Raw genomic sequence first — 26858 nt, forward strand, 5'->3', positions numbered from 1 at the left:
CCAGATCCCCTAAGCTAAAATAAATAACGTCCCAGTATGGGTACGTAAATCACCAAATAGAACATGTGTCTTCTTCAACCATCTCTGTTGCCTTTTCTTTTACTCTGTACACTTGTCCTCTTGGTTATTCCCGTTCTCTGGCCAGAACTTGGCTGGATTGTATCTTGCTAGGGCCAACACAGGAATAGGAGAGCGTCATTCTTATGGGATTGGCCATCCAACGCATCCAACTATGCAAAAAAAACATGCAAAAACAAAACAAGCAAATCTTGTTAAAAGTAAAAATACTTTCCTTTATTTTAAAAGTTACAAAAATATTAAGTAGATTGTATTATATTATAATAATTCATTTTCAACATGTAATAAAGTATTATACTAGGTATGTTTAAGAAAAATGAAAGGATATCTGTAGTGGTAGTGAATATAGAATCATTTCAATAGAAAACACATGGCTGAAAACTTCTGACACAATCTAAAGCCCCTGCTCGGCCAATTTACAATATAAAAGCATAGATTTTTATGATATAAAAGCATCTAGATTTGTACTTAGCCTACACAAACAAAGCACTGTGTACTGTAACGTGTCGAGACACATTTATTATCATCATCATCATCATCATTATTAGGCAGTTTCAACCTAAAAATACAGTAATTGTAATCGGTAAAAAATGACAAAAACCACTCGTGTGAAATAACTTTTCCCAAATTATGCATTTTTACTTGATAATTACAGTTCTATTCTCCTGATTTCACACAATGCAGTACCAAAATAAATCATAAATGTCTAATAGTTATCATTTTAATGAATTCATTGAATTTAAATTATTTTCTGAATGATACATGACTTAATCTTCAGTGATTTAAGTAAGGCTTTTAATATACTACATTTTCATTGTTTGTACATTTACGAGTTCACAAGAATATTGATCTTATAACATTTAACATAAATCTTGAGTGAAGCTCATGTTAATTTTACTAAACTGAACCATCTCCATCGTCCACCAGAGGGCAGTATGACTTCATTTTGGACAGATTCAGTACAGAATTATTATTATTATTATTATTTATTTCTTAGCAGATGCCCTTATCCAGGGCGACTTACAATTGTTACAACATATCACATTATTTTTTACATACAATTACCCATTTATACAATAGACATTTAGTCGTAGACATTTAGTCTATGACTAAGATAATAATTTGCACCATCCTATTATCCGTTGTATGGTGTGAGGTGTAAACTAAATCTGTTTGAAATTGAGAGCCACAACAGGGATTCTAGCTTGCCAAATGGTCCTCTTGTTTAGGATGGAGTTTTTCCAGACCTCTTGTCAGAGTTGTCTTAGGAATAAAGATTCAATGGGTATATTCTCATTTTAACAAATATAAATTGTACTTTTTACATCACAATCTCAATTATTATTTTTTCTTTACGACAAAAAATGACCACTGCACCTTGTTCCATGTTATACAGAGCATCATAATCTTGTCTCATGAAATATATTGTATCAAGACTTACACCCCTCATGATACACACAGTCCCTATGTCACTACGCAGTCAGGTAGCATGTTGGGCTATCCTGACTGATTTTCTGCAGATGGGTCACTGCCTTCTCTTTTTGCTATAGCAGATATCCAGGACCCCGCTGAAATGGTGATGGGATACGATGAAGTCTCTGAGGGCTGGTGCAGCAGATAAGCACCGAAGGTAACCTTTAAAAACACAAAGAAACCTTGATCAATGTTTTAAAATGATGCAGGTGGTATGTGTTTAAATAATATGCATTAGCAATAGATGCATAAACGACTAGCACATGTAAAAGGACGAAGGCTGGGCCCAAACCCAAGCAAATGTCCAACTGCTGTGCAAAAGAGCCTTGTCCATTTGCACAAGCGACCATGCATCGCACATCTGTGTTACACATGCTAGATACTCTGTCACCCAGAACAACCCTGAAGAATGATTAGCTCAACTTTCACTGGTTCCAAATACAGTGCCTGAGGCCTAAGATGTCATGGTCTATAGGCAAGAGGCCTTGTTTTTTTTTAACAAATCGATACATTAATTAATTAAAGTAGTATTTATTTATTTATTTACTTAAGTATATCTCATTGTACATGCACAGTTATAAGTGATTTGTGGTGAAAAGTGGCAAAAGACATTCCCCAGACTTGTGCAAACTGTTTGTGCATGTTAGCCAAGTCATATAGAAGCTGAATCCAAAGGAGGTCTTAAACCACTTGCGATGCTTCATAACTTAATATCTAAAAATCATATCTAATAAAAGAGAATGAAAACCATGCAATAAAACACTGATTAGCTCACCTTGCTAATTATTTTAACATTATTTGTTTTCTGTTTCCACTAAAAAGAAAAATACCACAGGATGTAAACTTTGATTTGTATGCCTGGTATACTTTAGCACTTTCTTTCTCCCCAACTCCAGACCATCAATGAATGAGAAACCTTGGCGGTTGCTAGGTTACAGTTAATAATACTGGCTTAATAGTTAATAGTTAAGTCATTGAAAGTCAGGTAAGTCTTCGATTACCTAGTATCTGCTAAATGATTACAGTATCCAAAAGCAAAAGATGCCACTATGAGTGTGTGTGTGTGTGTGTGTGTGTGTGTGTGTGTGTGTGTGTGTGTGTGTGTGTGTGTGTGTGTGTGTGTGAGAAACAGTGTGTCAATGAACAATAAAACAACATACGAGTCTCCAGACTCCCAGGAGTTTTGGGTGGTATATCTTTAAGTTTCCTCACTCCTTTTGATGTCTGAGATGACTGTGATAAATTATTTATGTTTCAGCAGTGCAAACAGCCGCATCGTTATTCTTCAGTTGTGGACTTTATAGACTTGTGAGGCAGGGCGGATTCAATTTTGTTAATTCTGTCCCTGCCGACAATCACAGATGTGGCCATTCCCCAATTAGGGGCTCCGTGGTGCGGTTCTTGTGAGAAGTTTGGGCACCTCTGAGACGTGGGCCACTACGAGGACCCGCAATTTATGTAGGTGTACCACAGAGACCATGTGAAGTAGGTCGAGGAATGGCTCTGCTGGAAGGTCCAACCCCAGCCACCCACTCGACAGTGTGAGACAGGCCCCTCTGCCTTGCAAGCCCCATAGGACAGCGGATTAGGCACTCTCCTCGGTTGCCTTGAGGACCAAGGTTGGTGTCTTGCTTGAGGGGAGTTCGAGCACAAGGTGGTATGCTGCCCCCTGCAAGGAGGAGGAACTGCCTGCCCGTAGGCTGGAGAAAACGGAACTGCCTGCCTCAAAAAAAAAGAAGGGTAGGCGTTTGAAATGTTTTTTTCATCGGAAGTATTGAGGTTTTCTCCAAGAATTACAGTTTGAGCTGAAAATGGGATATTATAACCCAGTATTTTAGATAAACAGAGTAAAATGTTTTCCCAATAAGGTTTTAATTTGGGACATCTCCACATCATATGTATTAGTGATCCTGTATCCTTATCACATCTCCAGCATCTATTTGAATCCTTTAAGCCACATGTATACAATCTAATTGGGGTATAATATATTCTATGTAATAATTTTAACTGTATTGATCTAAGTTTTGAATTAGAAGACAATTTTATATCATTCCAGATTGTATGCCAGCTCTCATCAGAAAGTGTATCTTTAATATCAAGTTCCCATAGTTATATGATGAATTTAAAATAAGTATGATGAATTTAGTGTTATGGCAGTCTCTTATTTTGGCTTAGTTACAAATTTGTTTTGATTAAGAGGGTTAAATAAAAATAATTCCAAATCAGTAGGTGTAGAGTTAATCTTATTAGAACCAAGTATGTGTGTTACAGCTTTTTTAACCTGAAAATAAATTCACTAATATCAATGTTGAATTTGTCTTTTAGATTGCGCAGTGAAGAAAATGTGTTATTAATTAAATCTCCTATTCTGTTGATTCCCTTAGAACTCCAATATTTGTTTCACAAAGGTTTTTAATCTTAATTTTGTTTAGAAGGGTATTTAAATGAGCTTGAACCGTTTTATCAGAGAATTAAGGAATGAGAATACCTAAAGGGATAATCAGCATAAGAACTTGGAAAACAATTTTTAGATAAATGAACTGCTTCAGATTGTCCCCAGTTTACTCTGTAACCAGAAATATTCCCATTTTCTGTAATAATTATTAAAAGAAGAGAATTATGAGGATTGCTCACAGTAACTAAAATATCATCTGCATAAAGCATTATTTTCTGTTTAGAGTTTTTCCCTATAACTTCTATACTCAATGACTGATGAATTTGAGCTACAAGTGGTTCAATTACTATACTAAATAACAGCGGTGAAGGAGGACAAACTTGTCTTGTTCCACAAGAAAGTTTAAATAGTTCTGATGTATACAGTCCTGTATATATATATATATATATATATATATATATATATATATATATATATATATATATATATATAATGATTTGCATATAAAGTTTTAATCCAAGTGATGAAATTATTCCCAAAACCCATTTGTTTTAAAGTATAATAAAGAAATTCCCATTCTACCTGACCAAATGCTTTTTCTGCATCTAAAGAAATAGCTATTGCTGGATCAGAAGTATCTCTGGTAATAAACATAAGGTTTAATAACTGTCTTATATTTTCAGAGGAAAATCTCTCTTTTAATAAAGCCTTTTTGATCAGTGTGAATACGTTCATCAATAACATTATGTAATCTGAAAGCTAGAATTTTACTTAGGATTTTAGAATCGGTTCGAATTAAGGAAATTGGGCAGTAATTCCGACATTCTAAGAGGTCTTTGTTAGGTTTGGGAATGAGGGTTATTAGTGCTTGCTGCATGGATGAGGGTAGATTTTTTTCATTAAATATCAAAAGCTTCTTTTAAAATTGGTGAGAGAGAATCAATTGCATTTTATAGAATTCGGATGGAAAGCCATCATTCCCTGGGGTCTTACCCATCGCATTCGTAATTTCATCTATTGTAATAGGTTTCTAGTGACATTTTATCTTCTGTATTTAAATGGTTTAAATTGGTCTGTAGTGAGTTGAGTAGATGAACTATATACATTTTTATAAAATGCCTTGAAAGTTTCATTAATATTTGCAGGGTCTGTAGTAATAACATTGGATTCTGATTTAATATCAGGAATTATTTTATTTGTTCAAGCTTCCTTAATTTATAAACCAATAGTTTACCTGAACGGTCTCCTTGTTTGTGATATTTCCTTTTAATTCGAGTAATTATGAATGACTCTTTTCTGTAAGTAGACTATTTAACAAAAATGTAGTCTTAGTTAAATTCCTGTAATTAATTGAAGAGGGGTCTTGTCTAAATGTGTCTTCTAGTATTTTTATTTGTTCTTTTAATTTATTAATTTCTTCAATTTGTTTCTTTTTCCTTAGAGAAGAATAATAAATGCACCTCCCTCTTAGAAAAGCTTTCATTTTTTCCCATAATAATTTAGGGGAAGTAGATGGTGGTTTATTGACTGTCAAAAATTCTTTAATTTCTTTGAAATCTTTGTCTTTAATAAGAGAGCTGTTAAATCTCCAATGCGATTGTTTTTGACATGGCGCTATGGATGGTGAAAATATTAGATATTGGGGCATATATGAATTACATCAATTGATATATGAATTACATCAATTTTAGCATTTAGTACCTCTTTAAATGGTAGATTTTGAGGCTAAAAATCATGTCAATTCTAGAGAAGGATTTGTGAACAGGTGAGAAAAAAGTATAATCTAATTCAGATGGATTAAGTAATCTCCAGACATCAGCTAAACCTAGTTCTTTCACCAAATTCTGCAATGCTTTAGATGGATTTTATTATTATTTTTGTATAAGATCAATCAAGATGTTCATTTAGAACTGTATTAAAATCTCCTCCTATAACAAAAGGGATGGAGTTCCATTGACATAATTTATCAGCTAACTATCAATGTTGCAGGGTACAGCAGCCCGTAGCATATTCCCCCGCTCAGAAATCGATGTATTGAAGTCTACAGTCTCCTCTTCTGTTGAAGTTCTGCTGAGAAATCAGGGTAGATGCCGATGTTGTAGTCCAGGTATTTTAAATTTGGGCAGGCTTTCTGCAAGTGGTCTTATGTCGCCTTTCGGTTTTGGAACTAGAGTTTTGTGAGCACGTTCTATTTCCAATGGTGTGTTTGTTTTCCAATTTCTCGGCTCCAAGTAACTGTACAAGCAAGTGTTGAATAAGCTCTGTGCTTTTAACTCCTTCCACTCCCTCTGGTAGCCCAGTAATCCTTATATTCCGATGTCTCGAGCGATTTTCTAAATCTTGAGTTTTTTCCATCGCCCTGTTTCAGTTAATTTTTTACGTCCACCATCTCAGTTTCAGTTTTGTTTATTCGATCTTCTAATTTTGATATTCTGTGTTCTGCCACAGACACTCTTTTGTCAAGCAGTCCAACTGTTTCACTAAAGGCTTGCTGAGTTTCTACCAAGCTTTTCAGGACATCTGAAATTTCTCTCAGCTCCTTTAGAATTCTTTCGTTTTGAGTCCCTGTGCTGTCGGTGCCATTTTCGTCACTGCCAGAAGAGCTGTTTTTCAGCCTTTTTATTCCGCTAATTTTCCGTGTTTTTTTCAGTATTGTTCTTTATTTGATTTCCAGACATTTTAGACATATTTCTTTGACTTCTTACAAGAGTTGGTGGTATTTGAAAGAATTAAATGTAAAAAATAAAAAACATTGACAGGAGCTCCTGAGATTCATGTCCTCCTCTCAAACTACATCATGTGACCTCCTAGTGAGTGTTTTTGACCTGTGTGTATGTGTTAGTGAACTTTATAGATAAGGGGAATGCCCAGCCTATATTATATTGTTTGGTGTAAACCTTTTGTTTTGGCCGTTGTGCCTTTTTGTTTAATAAATGTTTGCTTTGCGCTTTAAACTGCAGCTTCTGTCTATGAGTCTCTAATTCCTGCCGGCAACAGCTTGGGCCGCGATACTATCCTGCCACAGTATGTTTCAGGGCTTACAACGATTCTGACCCCTCAGAGGCAGGGTAATGAGAATGAAAATAAAGTTGCTGCGCTCAAGACATTTCCTGATTAAACGCATTACCTAAATTATGTAAACTAAAATCTGCATAACTGTCTTTCATACATGGTGTTGAGAACATGTGTTTAATGTGGTAAACAAAAGAGACAACACAAGCTGCCCAAGGGATATACAAACCCATCTCTTGTCTCATTTCCAACAGAACCTGACAGTGCTTCCTCCTGGGATAAAGTACACGCTGAAGGACACAATGTTTAGTTTAGACATGCTGGAGTGATTGAGACAGTAAATGCGGCTGCATAGTTTCACCTTCAAAGAGCAAATTGCTTGCTAAAGAAGCACTAAACAAAGTTAACATCAGTGATACTGCTGCTATGAGGTAACAGAGGCGGTAAAATGGGTAAACTGTTTGAGTAAATCTTAAACTGATAAATGAGTGAACCACAGTGGCAAAAACTTGTCTCTTTTTTTCTTTGTCTAAAAACACACAATTTCTAAACACATCTATTTGCAAACCATTTGTGTTGGGCCTGCTGATTACAGTATTTGTTTGAGAACTATTTAGATTGGAAATGTTACTAGTTTTACTTCAAAGCATTTGTCTGAGCAAATTAAAAGCAGCATACACCATTAAACCTGCACTATCTTGTACCGTTTCTCAATCAGAATAACCGGCTCAACAGATCAATGTAAACATGCCTAATAAGACTCACCTGCTCCTTATTGAAAAACAACAACAAAAGAATTCCATGCTTCAGTACTAGCATATGTGCAAAGAGCACAGTCTATATTTCACTCTCTGCTTCAAACAAGTCTGGTTTGGTAGCTCCTTGTTTCAAAACTCTCCAGTTCAATTTGTTGCGTTGTATGTATCTTTATTAGAAAATGATGTAGCCCTGAGGAGCATCTAACCAAACAAAAAAACGCTGTGCTGCTGTGGCAAGGATGACTTTGAGGGGCGTGGGCGGTGACATCGGCATCCAGGAAGCAGTACACAGACAGACAATATTGCGGGGCAAAACTGCGCCACTGCGCTCATATTTATTATTCAACAATAAAACAAACACTTTTACAAAACAAAGAAAAGGCCACATTGGCCAAAACAAAACAAACACAAACAATACTGAATGTTACTAAAACAAGCACCTTTCAACCTTGTAGTCGTGCCTGCATATAAACACAATCCAATAATAATAATAATGATGATGATAATACAAATGAAAATAATCCATATACATAGAATATACACAAGGGGTGGGTACCCCATCACAGCTGAATACCTGGGTTACTTGAGGTTATGGCCGAAATAGTGTATGATTACTCTGGCAGAGAGAGAGAAACACAGAGCAGGCTAAAGAGCACTCAAAGATGCAGCCCTTTATGCTCAGGAGAGTCAGCCGAGAGCGATCCCCATACAGTATAGTGAGGGGTGTGTAGCTCATGTACTTCGACAGCGGGGGGATCGAGAGCGAACCTCTTACAGCATAGTGAGGGGTGTGTAGCGTATGTACTTCGACAGCGGGGGGATCGAGAGTGAACCTCATACAGCATAGTGAGAGGTGTGTAGCGTATGTACTTCCACAGCGGGGGGATCGTGTATGTGCCCTGAGCCCTAACATTGCTGGTACGGGTCACGCGGTTTGTCCTGCTTTATTTCACTCTGCCCTAGTGGAGACACTGCGCAATAGCACCAGCCCTAATTGTGAAATTAATAAATCAGCGCGGCTGAGCGGCGTTTCATAGAAAATCTTGTGTGTCTGGCTCTTCAGTACAGTGAATACCCACACCTGTCACAACCTTCTGTTACAGTAAATATAACCCATATATAACAGTTTGCATTCTTGCTCGTAGATTAGCTATTATATTCACCAACAAGGGAAAGGTTGATACTGCACTGCCATGTGTTGACACATTCTGTTTAAACACTACAGCCAACAATCTCTATTTACAGTATCCATTAACTGTACTTATTATCATATTCTTAGTAGGGGGAAGTCATTATCTTGGAGAACGACTGAGAGCTAACATGTTTCTGTTGGAAGAAAACCAGGTCAGCTGAAGCATTTTAGCATGAAAAAATCATTGAACTCTATCACAGAGACAGCAAAGTCTCTGAAACACACGCAACATAGCAATACAAGTAAATTCAAATAATCTTCTAAGTTGTGTAACAGCCAATGATTAGCAGGAGATGAAAGTATGCTAACTAGTTTCGTCCAACGTTTCAAAATCGATGTTGGGCGAATCTGGGTCGCTCATGCCATTAATTTGGGTGATTCTAGTTTCGTCCAAAGCTTCAACATTGATCCTGGGCCAATCTGGTTTTGCCTATGCCAATTATTTGGGCAAGTCTAGTCTAGTCTAGAATATATTACTCATTGGTTTTGAGCTAGTTCATGAGACAGGAGCCAGGCCAGCATAAAGGGACTACTAGAATAAAGACAAAGTGCTTGTGACTTAGTAATAGAATAGGGGTTTCCCCTTGACTACTCAGAGAACCACCCTCTCGCAGGTGAGGCCGAACCAATCGACCTCCAAGACCGGGAAGCGACGAACTTCCCCCAAGAGGAAACTAAGGAAGGATAGGAGTACAAACCAAGGTCTCCCTGGCTTACTGAGTCATATTTACGAGAGAGGTCAGACTCGGCTGATGCTCCGTCGCCGCATGGAGAGCCTTGCGATCTAAGCAGGGAGAACAAAAGCGCTGGAAAAGAGAATAAGAAATAAACAGATAGAGAGCCAGGGGTCTCCCCCTCATCTATAAGAGCCACCTTTGATAAGTTGAGTCAGATGACTAGCTTGAAAGTTGGGAGCAAGCTTTGCTCTCCAAAGGGGGAGACTGGCACTCAACTATGGTGCGTTGGTGTGGTAAACTTACTTTATAATCACCCTGTATATAATGGTGCTTGAAAGAAAAGGTAAGTACGGTTCTGAGTTTATCATAATGACAGCGACCAAGGAGGACAGATTGAGGAATCTAAAGTTTACAGACCAGGAGCTAAATGTATTAGCAGAAGAAGTGGTGTGGAATTATGAAAGGCTTTTTGGTGCTGAATCAGCGAGAACATTAACTTCAACAAAACATTAAGGACAAAATAAATGCGCTCTGTAATAGGCAGACAAAATAGATTTTTTTTAAAAACAACCTTGAATGACAAATTCAGCAACATTTTTGAGTTTTGTAAACCTTTAAAACTTATGTTGACACATTAATTAAAAAGACTAATTCCCATAGCCTATTTTGCTGCCTTTAATCACAAAATATTAAACACGAAAGAAATGTTAACTGCAAACGTTAGCTTTGCATTAGTGAAAAACTGTGAGATTTGCATAGCAACAGAAAATAAGCAAGTCACAGATTCATAAATGTAGTGGTAGTCCTGACAATAAAATACTGTAATGTCATTTTAATTCAAAGGCCATTACAAGTAACACCACACGGCAAGTAAACTGGGCACCCTCACGAGACGATCGCTTCTCAAGTATACTGTAGTAAAATAGGATTCTGCAGCATTGAGTAAACATAATCATGATCATATAACAAGTTGCTGACCCATGAGGACTTGTTTTGATGTATTATACTCAGTGATTGAGCATTGACATTTGTATACTGTAAACTGCTGATGCGCGGAGGCACGCTTTTGTTAATTGTAATCGAGGCATGCTTTTTTGTTATCGGTCCGCTTTTAAGAATCAAATCATCCGGGACGGATGTGATTCTTATAAACGTAGTGCACTCTCTGTATATATATATATATATATATATATATATATATATATATATATATATATATATATGTGTGTGTTTTAATCAGATATTTAATTTATACAATTACTGCATTATCTCATTTAAATTTGTTTTATTACTGATGCTCTTCTTCTTCTTCTTATCATCCAAAAAACAACACGGCATAAAATTTTATATTAATTTACAATCCAGCATTTGTTGTTAAAATTGTTTAAACCAACTGCTAAATCACAGTGGAGTCAGTTTATTATTCACCTTACTGCATTTAAAATAATCAGTTTCCTTTACTCAAACTGATGTTTTTCATTGCTGTTTAATAATAATAATAATAATAATAATAATAATAATAATAATAATAATTTTAAATTGTCTTTTATTAATAACTTGAAGTTGCCTAAATAAAACAAAACATTCACTGAGTAATGGTTATATCCTCCATAATTGTAAATAATATAATTTAACCACCCAGCTGCCCATTTATTTTGGCAATTTCCATGTTAAAAATGCAATTTTTTTGCAGATTTTTCATTCTTAGCCCTCAAATAAGCAATTTGGACAGTTTTCAAAAAATTTTTGCTATATATTTTTAAATACACACTTTTTTATTGTGATTATTATACACGAAAATACACTAAATAGAACTTAAATAACAAAATAACAACAATGTATTTACAATATAGATCACAACATAACATATTTTTTTCCAATGGTAGCATTATAATAGTTGTGCAGACATGAAACTTTAGCTCTCATAAATGCTAACGTCTTTATCTTGCACATAACTTGCGTCGCAGATTTTCAATCACGTCATACACAGTATATAGCACTCTTATATGCATTATTATCTGTGAAGTGTAGGTACAATAAATAAATAGGTCATTTTGACCCGTACCAAACCTGACAAGGCTTCCTTACAACCTGTAACACCAACAAATAAATAAAGAAATCTCGTTTTATTCTCTGTAGATACACAAGCATCCATTTTTCACTCTCAGCTGTGTGAATACAGATGACCCGGTCTGTCAAGCACATTTCTTAGGGACTGCTGCCACCTGCCAGTATAAAACAAAACTGCATACACTTTTACAATACAGTTTTCTTGTTTTCATTGAAGCACGTTAAAAAGACGTGTTAAACTTTGCAGATGCACATATAAGCGCCTGCACGCTATTCTCACGGGAGTGACAAATTTGGACTTGCATGCACCCCATGTGGAAATTGCGGGATAAGCAGCTGGGTGGTTAAAATAAATGTAGTTATTGAAATAAAACAAAGCTTTAATAAAACATTTCTTTTTATCCTAGATAATGTTCTCAAAGGTAATCTGGTTTTTTTTACAGGACATACTGGACATACTGTAGATGTACTTGTAACTTCATGAATGTTTTACTGCTTACAACATACAAACAAGTATAAAGTAGAACATATATGTTAAAGGCAATCTTGCCCTAGGATTCATTTTTACTTATGGTACCCATATCCTTACAGATTTCTTTTCAAGACTTGTCTGTAATAAGTCTTTGAAGTCTATGCATACCGCATTGATTTGTGAGGTTGCTATGATGAGATGCATACTGTAGCAAATGCAACTTATAACAATGATGCAAGGACAAGCATTTCAGGTTTTCAAAGGTCAACCGAAATTTAGATAGAAAAAAGCTTTTTGCACTACTGAGATTTCTGTGTTTAAGGTTTTGTACAATCAGAACTTCTTTTTTTAATTTAGAGTGCCAAAACATCACAGTGGGGTCTTTAGACTCTCCAAACCAACACTAAAATGGCCATGGTGATTATAAAGACTCATAACAAGATTAATAATACTAATTGTGCTTTAACAGCTCTTACCTTCCCTTGTCGGCAGGCAGACAGAGTCTGGAGTGGCTCCTTGCTTCTTGTTCCAGTGTCCTGGTCAATACCAATCATCTGGCACCTGCCGCACTGTCCCACGACCTTTACATCACCACACAAGCACATTATTGATTTATTCATATACCTGTATTTCAAACTATCGATTGATCTAGTATTTTTGTTTTATAAAAACATTCACCTGAAAAGAAGTGTGTCCAATTTTCAGTTCTGTCCATCCATCTTCCTCAAAAGGCTGTGTCCCACAAACAACAAGGTTGGCACGGAAACGACCTATCAGCTGCTCTGTGTTAAAGTGCAGGGTACTAGCATCGTTCCTGTATCACAAAGATGCAAACTAATTACTTTAGATTAGATGGAACAACACTTACTGCAGGTTTCACAGACCCAGATCAGCACTAATCTTGTGCTACTTGATAACAACTGCATAGAATTATTGCTGTAAAGGTTACACCAAGACGAAATGGATCGTTTATTTCAGTATTTAGCTAACTTTTTAAAGGAGACAATTCCAAGTTAATGAAAAGGAGCAACCTGCTTAAAAGATTTTAGATGACATTACTGTGTGGTTCTAGTTTTGAAAAATTACCAGGTGATTTCTAGAGTTAAAGTATGGTGAAAAAATGTATGTCCCAATGTTTAACAATACATGCCATCAGTGCAAGTCCCATTTTCTTTTTTAAACCAATAAAAAAACAATCTTCTGATGGACTGTGAGCATAACAAAGAGTTTCTTGCTCTGAATGTACCAGAATACTGCTATTTTATTTATTACTAAGGAAGCTTGTACATCATTGCTCACCTCTTCTGTATTTCTTCTTGCAGGTGTAGAATGCTGGTTCTGTTAACCATCAGGTACTGCGCTTCATTCACCAGAGACAAGGAGGCTGAGACCCACGCTTGACCTGGAAATGAAACAACATCATCAGGTATGCGAGTTCACTTATAATAATTGATTCTGCTTGTATGCATGGCTATAAAGAATATAATTTAATTGAGTAAAAAGGGAATATATATATATATATATATATATATATATATATATATATATATATATATATATATATATATATATATATATGAAATCCACCTACATTATAATTTACTCTTGTCTTGGATAAGATATTTTAAGAATTACATTTCCCCAAGTTCACAACTGATAAGTGCAGTACTGTATCTGTCCTCCAGCTCTAACCACGAAGACCTCCTTCCCCTGCACTGCTTACCTTGTAAGTATCTTTTCTTAACATCTCTGGTGAAATCTGAACTCTGTCTGATGAGACGACAGTGTCTTCCAAGAAACTTTGAAATCCAATCAGCCACCTCATCCCCACAGTCAAATGTTTTTACTCTAGTGGGACAAGAAGAACAGGCTATGAGAGGTATACAACACTATTACCAATAAATTTAAGAACTGCCAACACCAATTCCTCTATATCATTAAATACTCTGGCATAAATAATATTAAAATAAACAAGGGTGTGATTTAAAAAATTTGGTGGGTGGAAGTTTGAATTTATCAATTTCAAAAAAGTATAAATCTGTTCTGCTTCTTAGTTCAGTCCTTCTCCAGCCTCACCTGTCCCCACACACTTTGCTCTGGCAGAGGGTCCGTGTCTGCTGCTCCCCGCCTCCACTCTCCACAGGGATGGTTACAGTGCTCATGCCTGTGCAATGGGAGAGGTACACTGGTGTGATCGGACATTGTGCTGCACACTATCATACACACAGGATTACTAATATTACTGGATCCCAGTCTCATTGGTTCTGTTCTTAACTGAGCCTGCTGTCAAGAGACTACCCTTTATTTATGAATTGCTTATTATTTAATGTAGACTTCTTTCTGCAGCAGTTCATTCCACTCCTGGGTTGTCATTCCATATAAATTGTACATTTCTTACACTGATCAGGAGTCTACACCGACTAATGGCAAGCCCAAGAGCTTTCTTGTGCTGGGTCTATCGTAATACACAGAAATGTTATCAATTTAACACGCATTACATTTTCATTGAATGGCATTCTGCTTCCTTGTCTTTTAACCTTCCACCAGCAGATGGTGCCATCTAACAACTAGATTTGGTTTAAAGGACTGTAAAGAGCACAGTTGTTGTTAAACCATCAAGGTTTTACTCAAAAGAGCCAAAGAGTCAACTTAGCATCATTTCGGTATGTTTATACAGGGGTGCAAATTTGGCGCTATTGTGGCACTATGTATATATATTCCTTAGCAACCATAGAGGATGATAGTTTCTTATTGGGTCTGGACTACTCAGATGACCCACCCACACTCATCCACATACACAGGAGAGAAGGTTTGTGTCGTGTGGGAAAGCGGTAGCAAACATGTCACAACACACTTTTACAGTAATCAGTTAAATCTTTGTTCAGAAAGTTAAAAAGGTATGTGGGCAACAGTAAACTTAACAGGTAACAATACATTGTAAAATAATGTTTCATGTTCGCAAGCCTCTTCATTTTACTGCGAAAATTAAGCTTTGCTAGTTTATAAACACATTTTGTTGATTAAAACATACTCATAACATCACGGATGTATGTTAAAATCAAATCAGTTGCTGCAGCTAATGTAAATCTAATCCTTTAATACAATTCAGTGTAGCTGAATTCTTGAGCTATTGTTTCGTTAATATGTTGAACGTTTGGGCTACTCAGGTCTGCCGTCTTAGGTTTCTTAATATAGCAATCTTTGTGTTAAGCGATTTTATATAATCTTCTGTGTGGAGCCTTGGGGTTACCCTGGATAGTGGTCTTTGACTGGAAAAGCATATCTCTTTGGTGGTTAGGTCTGCTTTTCATCACCTCAGAAATATTACCTGTGTATGTACCTTTTTAAATCAAAGGGATGTACAGAGGCTGTGTCACACTTTTATAACCTCTAGGCTACCCGATCCCGGTGGGGTCCTATTTTGGCTTGGGGTCCTAATATATATATATATATATATATATTTATATATATATATATATATATATATATATATATATATATATAATATGTGTGTGTGTGTGTGTGTGTGTGTGTGTGTATCTATGCACAAAAAAAATATGGTTTTAACAGCTGTGTACAAAAAGAAAAAAAAAAGGGGAATTTTAAAATGTACATAAACTGATTTGTTATCAGAGTTCAGGACATTTTGGACAGAATGTCCTTCCAGTTGAAAAGGAGCTCGGGTTCTATTCTGAAGCAAAGGAAAAATGTCTGCGAGAAATAAAACAACTGCAATAGTATAAAACTAGTAGGAGACAAGTGTAGTTTGAGGAAGGACCTTCGGCCCCGATGGTCAGGGTGTTCCGCTCTAGATCGATCTGTGGCTGGATCAGGCACAGTCTGGGCTCCTGCTTCTGAGTCAGGCAAACATTGTTAAGGTTGACGACCATCCAGGTCCGGTCGTACAGCAGCCCCTTCGACCCGATGGGCCAGTGCTTCACCTGGGGTAGAGTGATGAGAGACACGGCTTGAAACGGGGAGTGGTCCTTCAATAAGTGAAGCCATCAGCACAAGTGTTGCCTCAATGTATCTATCAATGTTATCTCATAGATCTGGCATCAAACCCATCCAAGCAGTATTTATGGTAATTAGAGCAAGCACAATGCAAATAGGCACACAGGTCTACCATGTCTAATGCCATACTGGCCACAAACAATGCACAATAAATATACTTGAAAGTCAATCACATGTAAATGTACATAGTCCTCCAGTATATAGAGATGGGATTATAGTTGTTTTCAGCACCCCCCCCCCCCCCCATATTCTACAGTAAAGACCTACTGATTTATCCATTAAATGTCATGTACAGAATATATTTCATGCATTATTTATGTAGTCCAAATTAGTATGTGTCAGCTAATGTTAATAATGAGACGCTTTTGTTGAAACTAATGAGGTGTATTAAAATGCTTAAATAATAGCAACCTCCTAATATGTTGTAAGAATACAACTTCTCTTACCAGCCATTAAACTGGAAAAATATTCAATGCAAGTGAATGAGAGTCACCTCGAATGAGCAGCCACAAATGTGCAGCCCCTTTGATTCACTGCACATACAGTAAGAACAAAAGGAAATTTACAAACGAGAGGATGCCATTAGTCCTTGCCCAGTTAATAGTAGGTGGTTAATCTCAAAACTGTAGTTTACTGTGCTGAATACCAACACAATATATACTGCATCTTCTTTAGTTGTGTTTTAAATCAACATATTTTTTTTATGTTTCTTTGCAAATGTTTTTTGACAAACATTATTTATTTTCTTTCATCCAGATTCTCAGGAGATATGCTGTCTACCTGTTTAACAATTTATACTTATTATAAATAAGTTTTATTGGAATTCACAATGCTGTTATCCTATGATAACCACCCCAATGCCCTTTGAAAAGTAATACATGCCTGACCATCAGTGAAAAATAACTATTTTGGAGTTCAGACCAAAAAGAAAAAAATTGAACCATACAAGCTGTAACAACACGAAACATGTAAAAACGAACTAACATTTGGTAATATAAAAAGGTGGAAACAGAATTTTCCAATATTGTACATCTATCGTATATATTGCTTTTTGCTTTTATACTTCATTCAATGTCGGGATCATGACTGCTTATATGAGTATGGTGAGAGATGATTATTATTATTATTAATTTCTTAGCAGACACCCTTATCCAGGGCGACTTATAATTGTTACAAGATATCACATTTTTTTACACTGTTTTTTTTTTTTTTTACATACAATTACCCATTTATACAGTTGGGTTTTTACTGTAGCAATCTAAGTAAAGTACCTTGCTCAAGGGTACAGCAGCAGTGTCCCCCACCAGGGATTGAACCCACAACCCTCCAGTCAAGAGTCCAGAGCCCCTTACCACTATTCCACACTGCTGCCCCCTACTACTCCACACTGTTGCAGATTATAGACAATTTGGCTGCTGGTCCCATCTGTTAAGGGGAGAAGAAGAAGCCATCGCTCTCTGAAAGAGGAACTGATCTGACAATGTCAGGTCAGCAGGTTGGGCCGTGACAAAGCCACGTCCTTCCGCCCCAACAAGGGGACTGTCTGCATTAAGTGGAGGTTGGGGAGGTGGAGGGTAGGATTGCAAATACGACAGCAACGCCAATGTAAGTTTAGCTGTGATTCATACATCATACGAGGAAGTTTCCTTTCACATAAGCACTCTAAAATGAATGTTCTACCAAATAAAGTCCTCCATTATACCAATGGTACCAATGAGGTTCTCTATAAAATGAGTGTAGAAAACAGCGTTTTTAAAACAAATTTTTACTCTTAATAAAAAAAAAAAAATCATTTCATTACATATTTCTCCAGTGCCTTGATGAGGACATTTTGGATAATTGGGTCATTCATACATTTAATGATCCTATTTTGATTTGAGATTACCCTTTTAAAATGACTCCAATGTGTTTTATTGCAGTATGCTCAATCAGTGCCTTCCACTTTTGACAGTCGGTTTATAGTGAGAGATGGTGTTTTTAGACGCACATATTGTACAGTCAAATCAGCGATTTGCTATTTTATAAAACAATGCAGCACACATTTGCTTATATATATATATATATATATATATATATATATATATATATATATATATATATATATATATACCCTACTCACTGAAACCTTGGCTTTCTTTGCAATTCCTCTAAAGGAAAGACCTACACTTTTAAGGGTTATAATGGTCTGTCTGTCTTCCTTTGTTAATTGCCTTTTTCTTGCCATTATGAGAGCAATATACTACTTCCTGCAGTACAATACTGTCCAAATAATGCTTAAGAGGGTGTAGTAACACAGTCTGTTCCAACACTGCTTTTATACAGACAGAGGGTTTGTAAGTAATCAACAAAAGTTGGGACACCTGTAGGAATTGTTAGCATCAACTTTCAAGGCTTAATTTACTTCCATTGCTGCAGAACAGCTGTAAGTTGTTAACCCATTACTTGTTCCCTGAAAAAGGCCTTTTTGTATAACTCTGAAATGTACATTATTTTTCAGGTTTTGGTAACCTACACTTTTTTTTTAACCTCTGGCAGTTTACCGCTTCAGGTTATTCACTGGACTTGAACTGCTTAAATTTCAATAAAAACTGGAAAAATGTGGGTGTTCTAAAACTTTTGACCGGTAGTGTATATATATATATATATATATATATATATATATATATATATATATATATATATATATAGATATATATATATATATATATATATAAAAAAAGAGCATATATGTATATTTTTATATTTCCAAATATTTTCTTAGCTTTGTAAAAATATATGTGACAACATTCTGTATGTACTGTATATATTTTCAGAAAAAAAAGACAAAAAAAATCAAAAAATAAATGACCTTACTTTTCCATGATATATTAAGGCTGACTTCACATTGCTGTACTCTCAGACTGCACTTGCCATGGATAATAATGGTGTGTGAGGAGACATTAAACATGACCCAAGAACAACTATATCATTATTCCACACCATTAAAAAAACATGCCTCCTGTACAGCAGGCCCTTCTCTATTCAGTCCAGCTGTTATGATCCCACAGCTACAGTGGTAATACTGTTCTCTGCAGCAGGACTTTGTCTATGTTTAACTAAATATGAATTACTCACACCATATCTGCACCAGGAAACTTAATTTAGTTTGAAAATCAAACTGGGACGACAGCCGGTTCCATCTGCAGTCTACATTCTACAACCCAATCTGCAACAATCAATACCCAAGTCAAAGTTCACCTGAATGTGTTTTTTGTATATTTGGTACATATAAATGAATTCACCATCCTCCAATATTACCGTGACATTTTAATATATTCACAGTCTTCATGTTTGTATTTTTTTCTGTAGATTTAAAACCTGCTTCTCATGTGCTTTGCATTAGACGTTGATTAGCTAACTTCCACCAAGGGTTTACATTTTTATACTTTTAGCATGATTTACAGATTTAGAAAGCGCTGTAAATTAAATAAATACAATTTCTGTTTCTTCTTGGTATCTCATCACTTCCTGTGTAGTACATCATATGGCATGGCTGCAGCTTTGGAGTGAAACTGAGCTGCAGCAAAGGACGTGATTGCAGCAACAACTTTTACTTCTTACATTTTCTTCAGAGATTGCGACCATGAATGCCGCAACCCCGAAAAGAATGGTTAATATTCCTATTTCAGGGAACCAGGGTTATGATAATAACCTAAAGTTCCCTTTCAAGTAGGGAATATTAACTACAATGGGTGAGTATACCCAGGCTGTCGCAAGGACATGGCATACATCCCAAATGCAAGCTAGTAACCACTTGTGTCACAATAATGTTGCATACTGAAAAAATTAAGATGGACTCATCTCTAATGTTCTATCGTGAGGGTGGACTGAGAAGCCGCCCTCAGTACTCTTGTGCCAAATCCAGAATTCTGTGGGTCCACAACATTCCACTGATAGAACCTAGCAAACGTATGGGTGGAAGCCCACACCGCTGCACAGCACATGTCCTGGATAGATGCACCTTGGAACAACGCCCATGAAATCGCCTGACCCCTGGTGGAATGGCCAGTGAGCTTCTCGGGTGGGGGCAGATTGGCCAGTTCATAAGCAGTCTGTACCGTGCCTGTTAATCATTTGGACAGACGCTGTTTAGACAGAGCCTGTCCCTGGGACTTCACCCCGTAACAAACAAACAGCTGCTCCGACTGCCTCCAGCTTTTAGTCTCCTCCACATAATATGCTAACGCCCGCACTGGGCAAAACATATGGAGCTGGCGCTCCTTGTCAGATTGGAAAGGAGAGGGATGGAAAGCTCAATTGCACTGACTGATTAATGTGGAAAGCCGAGATGGTCTTCAGCAGGAAAGCTGGGTAAGTATGAAGGGTGACCTTCGTTCTGGCCTCTGAAAAAATGAGACAAGCTTTAGAAATAGAAAGTGCTTGCATTTCACTCACCCGCTTAGCAGAGGTGATGGCAAGCAAGAAAGCTGTCTTGAAAGATAAAAAATTTTGCTCAGCTGAATGCATGGGCTCAAATGGAGGTTTTGTCAGTGCATTAACCACCACATTTAGCCTCCAGCGAGGAACTAAATCCTTCACCGGTGGCCTAAGCCGTAAGGTGCCTTTCAAAAATGGTCCCACCAGGAAGTGTGCTCCTGGGGAGACTGAGTTGATTTTTACATGGCACACCAAAATGGCTACCAGATAGACCTTTAGAGTAGAGGGGGATTTCCCCTCATCAAATAGGTCCTGTAAAAATTGCAGTATAACTGCCATGGGGCATGTCGTGGGTTCGAACCCACGAGCCAAACACCACGTCAGGAACAAGCCCCACTTGTACCCATATTGGGAACAAGAAGAGGCTGCCCTAGCGTTTTGTAAGGTGTAAATCACCCTGTTTGACTCCAGACGGCGCAAATGCAACCACTTAGTGGCCAAGACCAGAGCTGCAGACTCGATGGGTTGGGGTGCCATAGAGTGCCCCGCGCCTGGCTGAGCAGGTCGTGACACATCGGCAGTTCCAACGGCTGGCCGCTCAGGAGCTGCATCAGAGAAGAGAACCAGACTCTCCTGGGCCAGAATGGGGCTATTTGGAGCACCCTGGTCCGGTCTTGTCTGACCTTCAGCAGACGTGATGGCCACGGGTGTGCCAGTGCATCTATTCCCAGGGGTCCCCCTTCTCCATTTATGGAGAACCATAGAAGACTGTGTTGACTCCCGAGAGGCAAAGAGGTCTACCTCTGCCCTCTCGAATCTCTCCCACAGGAGGCTGCCTACCTCGGGATGGAATCTCCACTCTGCACTGCTGGGGACCCCCCTCAAGAGAAGGTCCACATCCCAGTTGGTCACTCCCGGTAGGTGGACTGCACAGAGAGATAGAAGGTTCACTTGTGCCCGGAGCAGAAGCTTGTGTGCCACACGGTGGAGACTGGGTGACTGCAAACCACCTTGGTGGTTTATGTAAGACACCACAGCTGTGTTATCTATACGGAGGAGCATGTATCTCCCTTGAACCTGTTCTAAAAATTCCTGCTAGTACAGGTACACTGCCCTCAGTTCTAAAACATTGATGTGGCGACCCTCCCACGGGGGTTGCCACACACCTTGCACACCCCCGGCCCTCCCACACTCTGCCCCAACCTGAGTTGGATGCGTCTGTGGTGATGACTTCTCTCCTGGTGATGCTGCCCAGCGCTATGCCTAGGTGTAGATGAGTCAGCTGTTTCCCCCAGGAGAGCGCCTGCAGACAGCGATCTGAGACACTGTCAAGAGCTTGTTGTGGTACAACACCTGTTGGCAATCTGGGTGGTTGAACCAGAATTGCAGAGGGCGCATATGTAGAAGATCCAGTGGGAGGGTATTTGATGCTGCTACCATCAAACCCAGAAGCCTCTGGAAAACCACTATGCCCTGAAAAGTGAACCTCGGGTATTTTCTGTGTGCTAGTTTTATGGGGATGTGGAAATAGGCATCCTTTAGGTCCACCAAGGTGAACCAATCGCCTGGCCTGATGGACTGCAACAGCCGTTGCATAGTCAGCATCTTGAACCGTCTCCAATTCAGGTACAGGTTCACCTGTCTGAGATCGAGAATTGGTCTGAGGCAGCCATCCCGTTTTGGCACTAGAAAATACCTGGAATAGAACCCCCCGTTGCTGTCGGAGGGGTCTACTATGCAAATGGCCCGTTTCTGCAGCATGACTGCTTCCTCCTGTGTCACCTGAGTGTCAGCTTGGGGTTCTGTGACAGATGTTCTTGTCACACCCCGGAATGGAGGGTTCCAGTAACCCAGTTGTCTCCAAGTTGACGGTAAAATGTCTTAACTCTTAATATCCAGGAATATAACTAGCAAACCTCTGATTATTAACAAAGCGCTTCACTTGCCACACATACTTTTACAGCTTGTTTTCTGTGTACATAACTTAATTATTAAAACTTAATAATAATTAATAATAAGTTAATAACAGTACCTGTTTATTTTGAGTGAATACAAGACTGATCATGTAATGTGGGAGCATGTAGCTGACCGCAAGGTGGAAAGCCTGAACTGAAGGCAAATATAATGCTATTTGATTCGCTGGCAGGCTGCTCTGAAAAAGCAAGCTAAATGTAATGTTGAATTTCTTTAGCTGGCTGTGATGTAATGCTTTGTAGTTGACTATTGAAGAGCGCTTTTTTCAAATTATTGTATGTTTGGAAACAATGGAGAGAGACAGAGAGAACAGGCTGAAAGGGAACGAAAAAAAATCGTTATTAACCGATAAAGAGAATCTTGAATATCATTTTCGTTACAGAACATAATACAGTGTTTGCTCCAGGACTTACAGACTGAGGGTCAATGTGGCCCCCACTCTAAATTTTAGGGGGACATTTTCTTCAGTGAGAGGGTCAATATGTTTGATAATTCAGAACCAACCACCATTTCTTATTTTTGTTTGTTCTTAAATATGCCAGCAGAGTTTACTGACCTTTTGTTTCTGAAGAACACAAAATAAAACTGTAAAGCTGTAGATACAACCTAGGTGTCTCTACAATACTCACTGTCACTTTTGGGGAAAGTATTGGGAAATGTGTCACAGTGACGCTGGTGTATCACTGAGTAGAGGATATTCATTGTACCAGATCACATTAGAACAGGGGTTTTCATTTGGCCCATCTTGCTCATTTGGTTGTTAGTAGCTTATTGATAACAACCAATCAATTCTGATTCTGTTTGATTTTTATCAGATAAACACTGATACATTTAGAGCAGCTGAGAGCGTGTGATGAGTTACACATCACACAAGTCCCCAGCTTATTTGGGATACAGCATGTGTGAAGAAAATATCACAACAGTCAAAAAAATATATTGTCACGATACCCTGTTTGCGTGTACAGGGTGTTCAGTAACACTTTAACTACAGTTACTTAGGGTTGAAGAGCTGAACATGATTGTTGTGTCACAGATCTGGTAATGATAACATAGATATTTAGGCTTAACACCTGGAAAGACAAAAAACAAAACTAGAAAGCCTTTTTTGCAATATAATCTATGTCAACTCCATGGAACTGACAGCTGTTCACATTTGCATGAACAGCAGCAGATGGACTGTATCTCCTGACTGCTTTGCAAAACTGCCAGATGCCAGACAGCCTCATAAGTTATAGGTAAGGAGAAGAGGAATAAATCTGTTAGCGCTGAATACTTTGATTACTAACAAGAAGAAATATATATGCCTATTTATTAACTGTGGCAAGATAACTGAATCACTAGGACGTGTACAATTTTAATTTCTGGTCTCACTATCATTTTCATCTGTGTTCTTATAAACACGCCATGAGTGGCTTTCAATTCCTGGGGTACAAAGCCCGGCTTCACAGCACAGACATGCCAAGGACGAGACTTCTGTATATTTGTTTCATTCCTGTATGCTAAAACAGTTAAATAGCTTCAAATGCCATTTGTCATTTAGTATTATTTTTTTTTTTATTTGACATTTCCCTTACAATTGTATGGTGTTTTTGATTTTGGGTTATGTTGGTCCAATATTGAGTAATTTTATTTTCTAAATGAGCTTATCTTGAGCTGTACAAGTTCCAGGATGAATAGACTTCCTCATTCCTTTCAAATGTGACAATGTGATTGTTAAACTGTCAGCTCCACTGCACAATAGGCACCAGCTATCACTACCATGAAGTCACAGAAATCCTTCTGCCTTCCCATTGTTCTTTTTTTAACGAACAATTATTTTTATTTTTTTTTCTTTCTTTTCTCCACCCCTTGGTATCACAGCAATACAGAAATACAAAAACAAGATTACAACAACAAGATACAATAAACTATTGAAAATATCAAGGAAAGAATATTCCTTAATTAATTGAATGAAAGTTATCCTAGGGGGAAATGCCATAATACGCACTTGATCTTACTCAAACAACTGTGCCACTTTATCTGCAGCAGTATCCCGTGCTGCCATCGTATTAGCAGTGGCTAAGTGTAGCCGAGTCGTAGATCTCTCCAAAAGAATAATGTCAAGTAAATAGTCCAACCAGACAGAAGAAAAGGAGATAGATGGCTCCACCCAACCCTTCAGGATAGTTTTCTTGGTTGCCGTAAAAGCCTCCTAGATTGTAATGGCAATGCTAACTGAGAGTCATCAGCCAACAAAAGTACTTCAGGAGTGAGGTGCACAACCACCCCCACTAGAGAGCCCACAGTAGATACAACAAACTGCCAAAAGGTAACCATTTTCAGGCACTCCCAGAACATATGCATGTGCCAGTCACTCCCACTACCATTTCCATCTGGAACCTCCTAAGTGGAGTAGTGTAAAATCTGTGAGCCATTTTAAAATGAATAAGCTGATGTGCCAGATTTTTAGACGATATAAAAATATTCTCCCAGATAGTATTCCAGTCAGGGGTGACAGCAAGCTTACTCAACTCCCTATCCCAAATGGAAGTAATTGGAAGGGTCTCAACATTGTAGGATAAAACTTTCTCATATATGAATGAAACAATCCCTACATTGGGAGGAGAGCTGTAAAAGAGATTTACCAGTGGATGAGGATGTAAAGGGGCACCCCAGGGAACCCCATAAGCACGAGATTAAAAAAAGAAAGAGAAGCCCGGACGAGTATTGTTCTTGCAAATCCTGAGAAGTACGCAGCCGGAATCGGGTGTGAGCCAGTTAATAGGAAGGCCTTACACCACAGAGGGGATCGTGTGTGCAGTACAACATGTGTACGGAAAAATATGTTAACTTTATTGCAAATTTGCAAAGTACTGGCAATAATGGTGCCCATGCAAATCGAAAAAAAATATGCTTTAAACCAGGAAAGGGGAGATCCTGCAAGCAGTACGGTTGAACAAAAATATCTTCAATGGGACGCCAAGAAACATGAGTTTCTGGGTGAAACCGCATCTTCATAGCCCTAAGCTGGAAAGCCCAATAGTAATATTGAAAATTCGGTAGGACGAGCCCCCCAGCGGAATTCGAGCGCTGCAAAGTCGCTAAACAAATTCCGGAGTTCTTACCATTACAGATAAATTTTGAGCACAGTGAATTAATCAATAAATTAGTGGGGGAAGTGATAAAGGCAACATGGAGAACAAGAAAGTGATATGCGGCAACATCATTCACAGATATTCCGCCATAGGGTAAGCTGAAGTGGTGACCACCTATCCAAATATAACTGCATTTTAGTCAACATACTGCCAAAGTTTCCTTCCCTAATTGATGGCAGCGTCTGTAAATTTTTATGCCCAGATATGTAAAACTATCTGTGCAAGTATGAATAGGTACCAAGGTTATAAGTAATGGATCTGTAGCAGGTAGATTCAAGGGCAGCAAAGCGGATTTAGACCAACTGATCTTGTAACCGGAAAAAGAACCAAAGAAATCAAACAAATGCAAAGCATTAGGGAGGGAATTTGATATATCCGCAAGATATAACAATACATCATCCGCATACAGTGATATGTGGTGTTTAGAGCAAGCCTGCCTTTTATAAACCCTGTCTGGTTGTGGTGAATTCTAAAGGATCCTTCTCCTTTTTCAAAAGAGAGATCAATGCAGACTTCTGGTCTCTGTGAAAGGAGCCAATTTCTAATGAATAATTAATTGACTAGGAGGGGGCCAATCTGCTACCATGCATCCTCCAGCTCCTGTAGCGTCAAAGGTGTGTCTAGCACTGAAGCTTGATGAGGAGATAGTTGGGGTAATTCCAGGGTGCTCAAAAAATCATCAATAACACCGCTGTCTACTGTTGCCTCAGATGTGTAAAGTCGAGAGTAAAATATCTTTAGGACCTTGTTTGCTCCGGCCCAGAAACCACCCTTTCCATTGTATCTTTGATTGCATCGATAGAGGCAAATTGTTCTGCTTGTTTTAAGAGCAAAGCCAATAATCTGCTTGGGCATTCAACATGTTCATAATAAAGCTGTCTAGATTTAAGCAAAATAAATTCCGCTTTATTTGTAGACAGATGTTTATGCCTGTCTTTCAACGCACGCAAGCGGCCCATCTTGGAACTACAAAAGCTGAGCTTCAGTTGCGATTCAATGTGTCTAATGTCCTCTTCTAGCCTAGTAATCTGCTGTAGTCTGGATTTGTTCAAATGCAAAGCATATGAGATCATACAACTTCGAATATGACATTTTGTTACCTCCCATACAGCATGGGGGGTCACCTCTGAGGATAAATTAAGTGCCAGGAATTCTTCTAAACTCTCTGTTAAATGTTTAACAAAAGCTTTATC

General features: G+C 38.0%; 1 protein-coding gene across 1 annotated transcript in view; it reads right to left on the reverse strand.

Moving 5' to 3' along the window:
- Positions 1-279: 279 nt before the first annotated feature.
- The window catches only part of mocos (molybdenum cofactor sulfurase), a 155824-nt gene continuing 129245 nt past the window's right edge, over positions 280-26858 (reverse strand). Inside the window, exons 9-15 of the mRNA XM_033999581.3 lie at positions 15906-16068; positions 14204-14291; positions 13851-13975; positions 13427-13529; positions 12806-12941; positions 12604-12708; positions 280-1713 (exon numbers count right to left, since the gene is read on the reverse strand). Of these exons, the coding sequence (XP_033855472.3) occupies positions 1576-1713; positions 12604-12708; positions 12806-12941; positions 13427-13529; positions 13851-13975; positions 14204-14291; positions 15906-16068 (858 nt within the window). The 3' untranslated portion in view covers positions 280-1575. The remainder of the gene's footprint in view (positions 1714-12603; positions 12709-12805; positions 12942-13426; positions 13530-13850; positions 13976-14203; positions 14292-15905; positions 16069-26858) is intronic.

This window comes from Acipenser ruthenus, chromosome 4, assembly GCF_902713425.1.
Source record: "Acipenser ruthenus chromosome 4, fAciRut3.2 maternal haplotype, whole genome shotgun sequence".
Classification (NCBI taxonomy): domain Eukaryota; kingdom Metazoa; phylum Chordata; class Actinopteri; order Acipenseriformes; family Acipenseridae; genus Acipenser; species Acipenser ruthenus.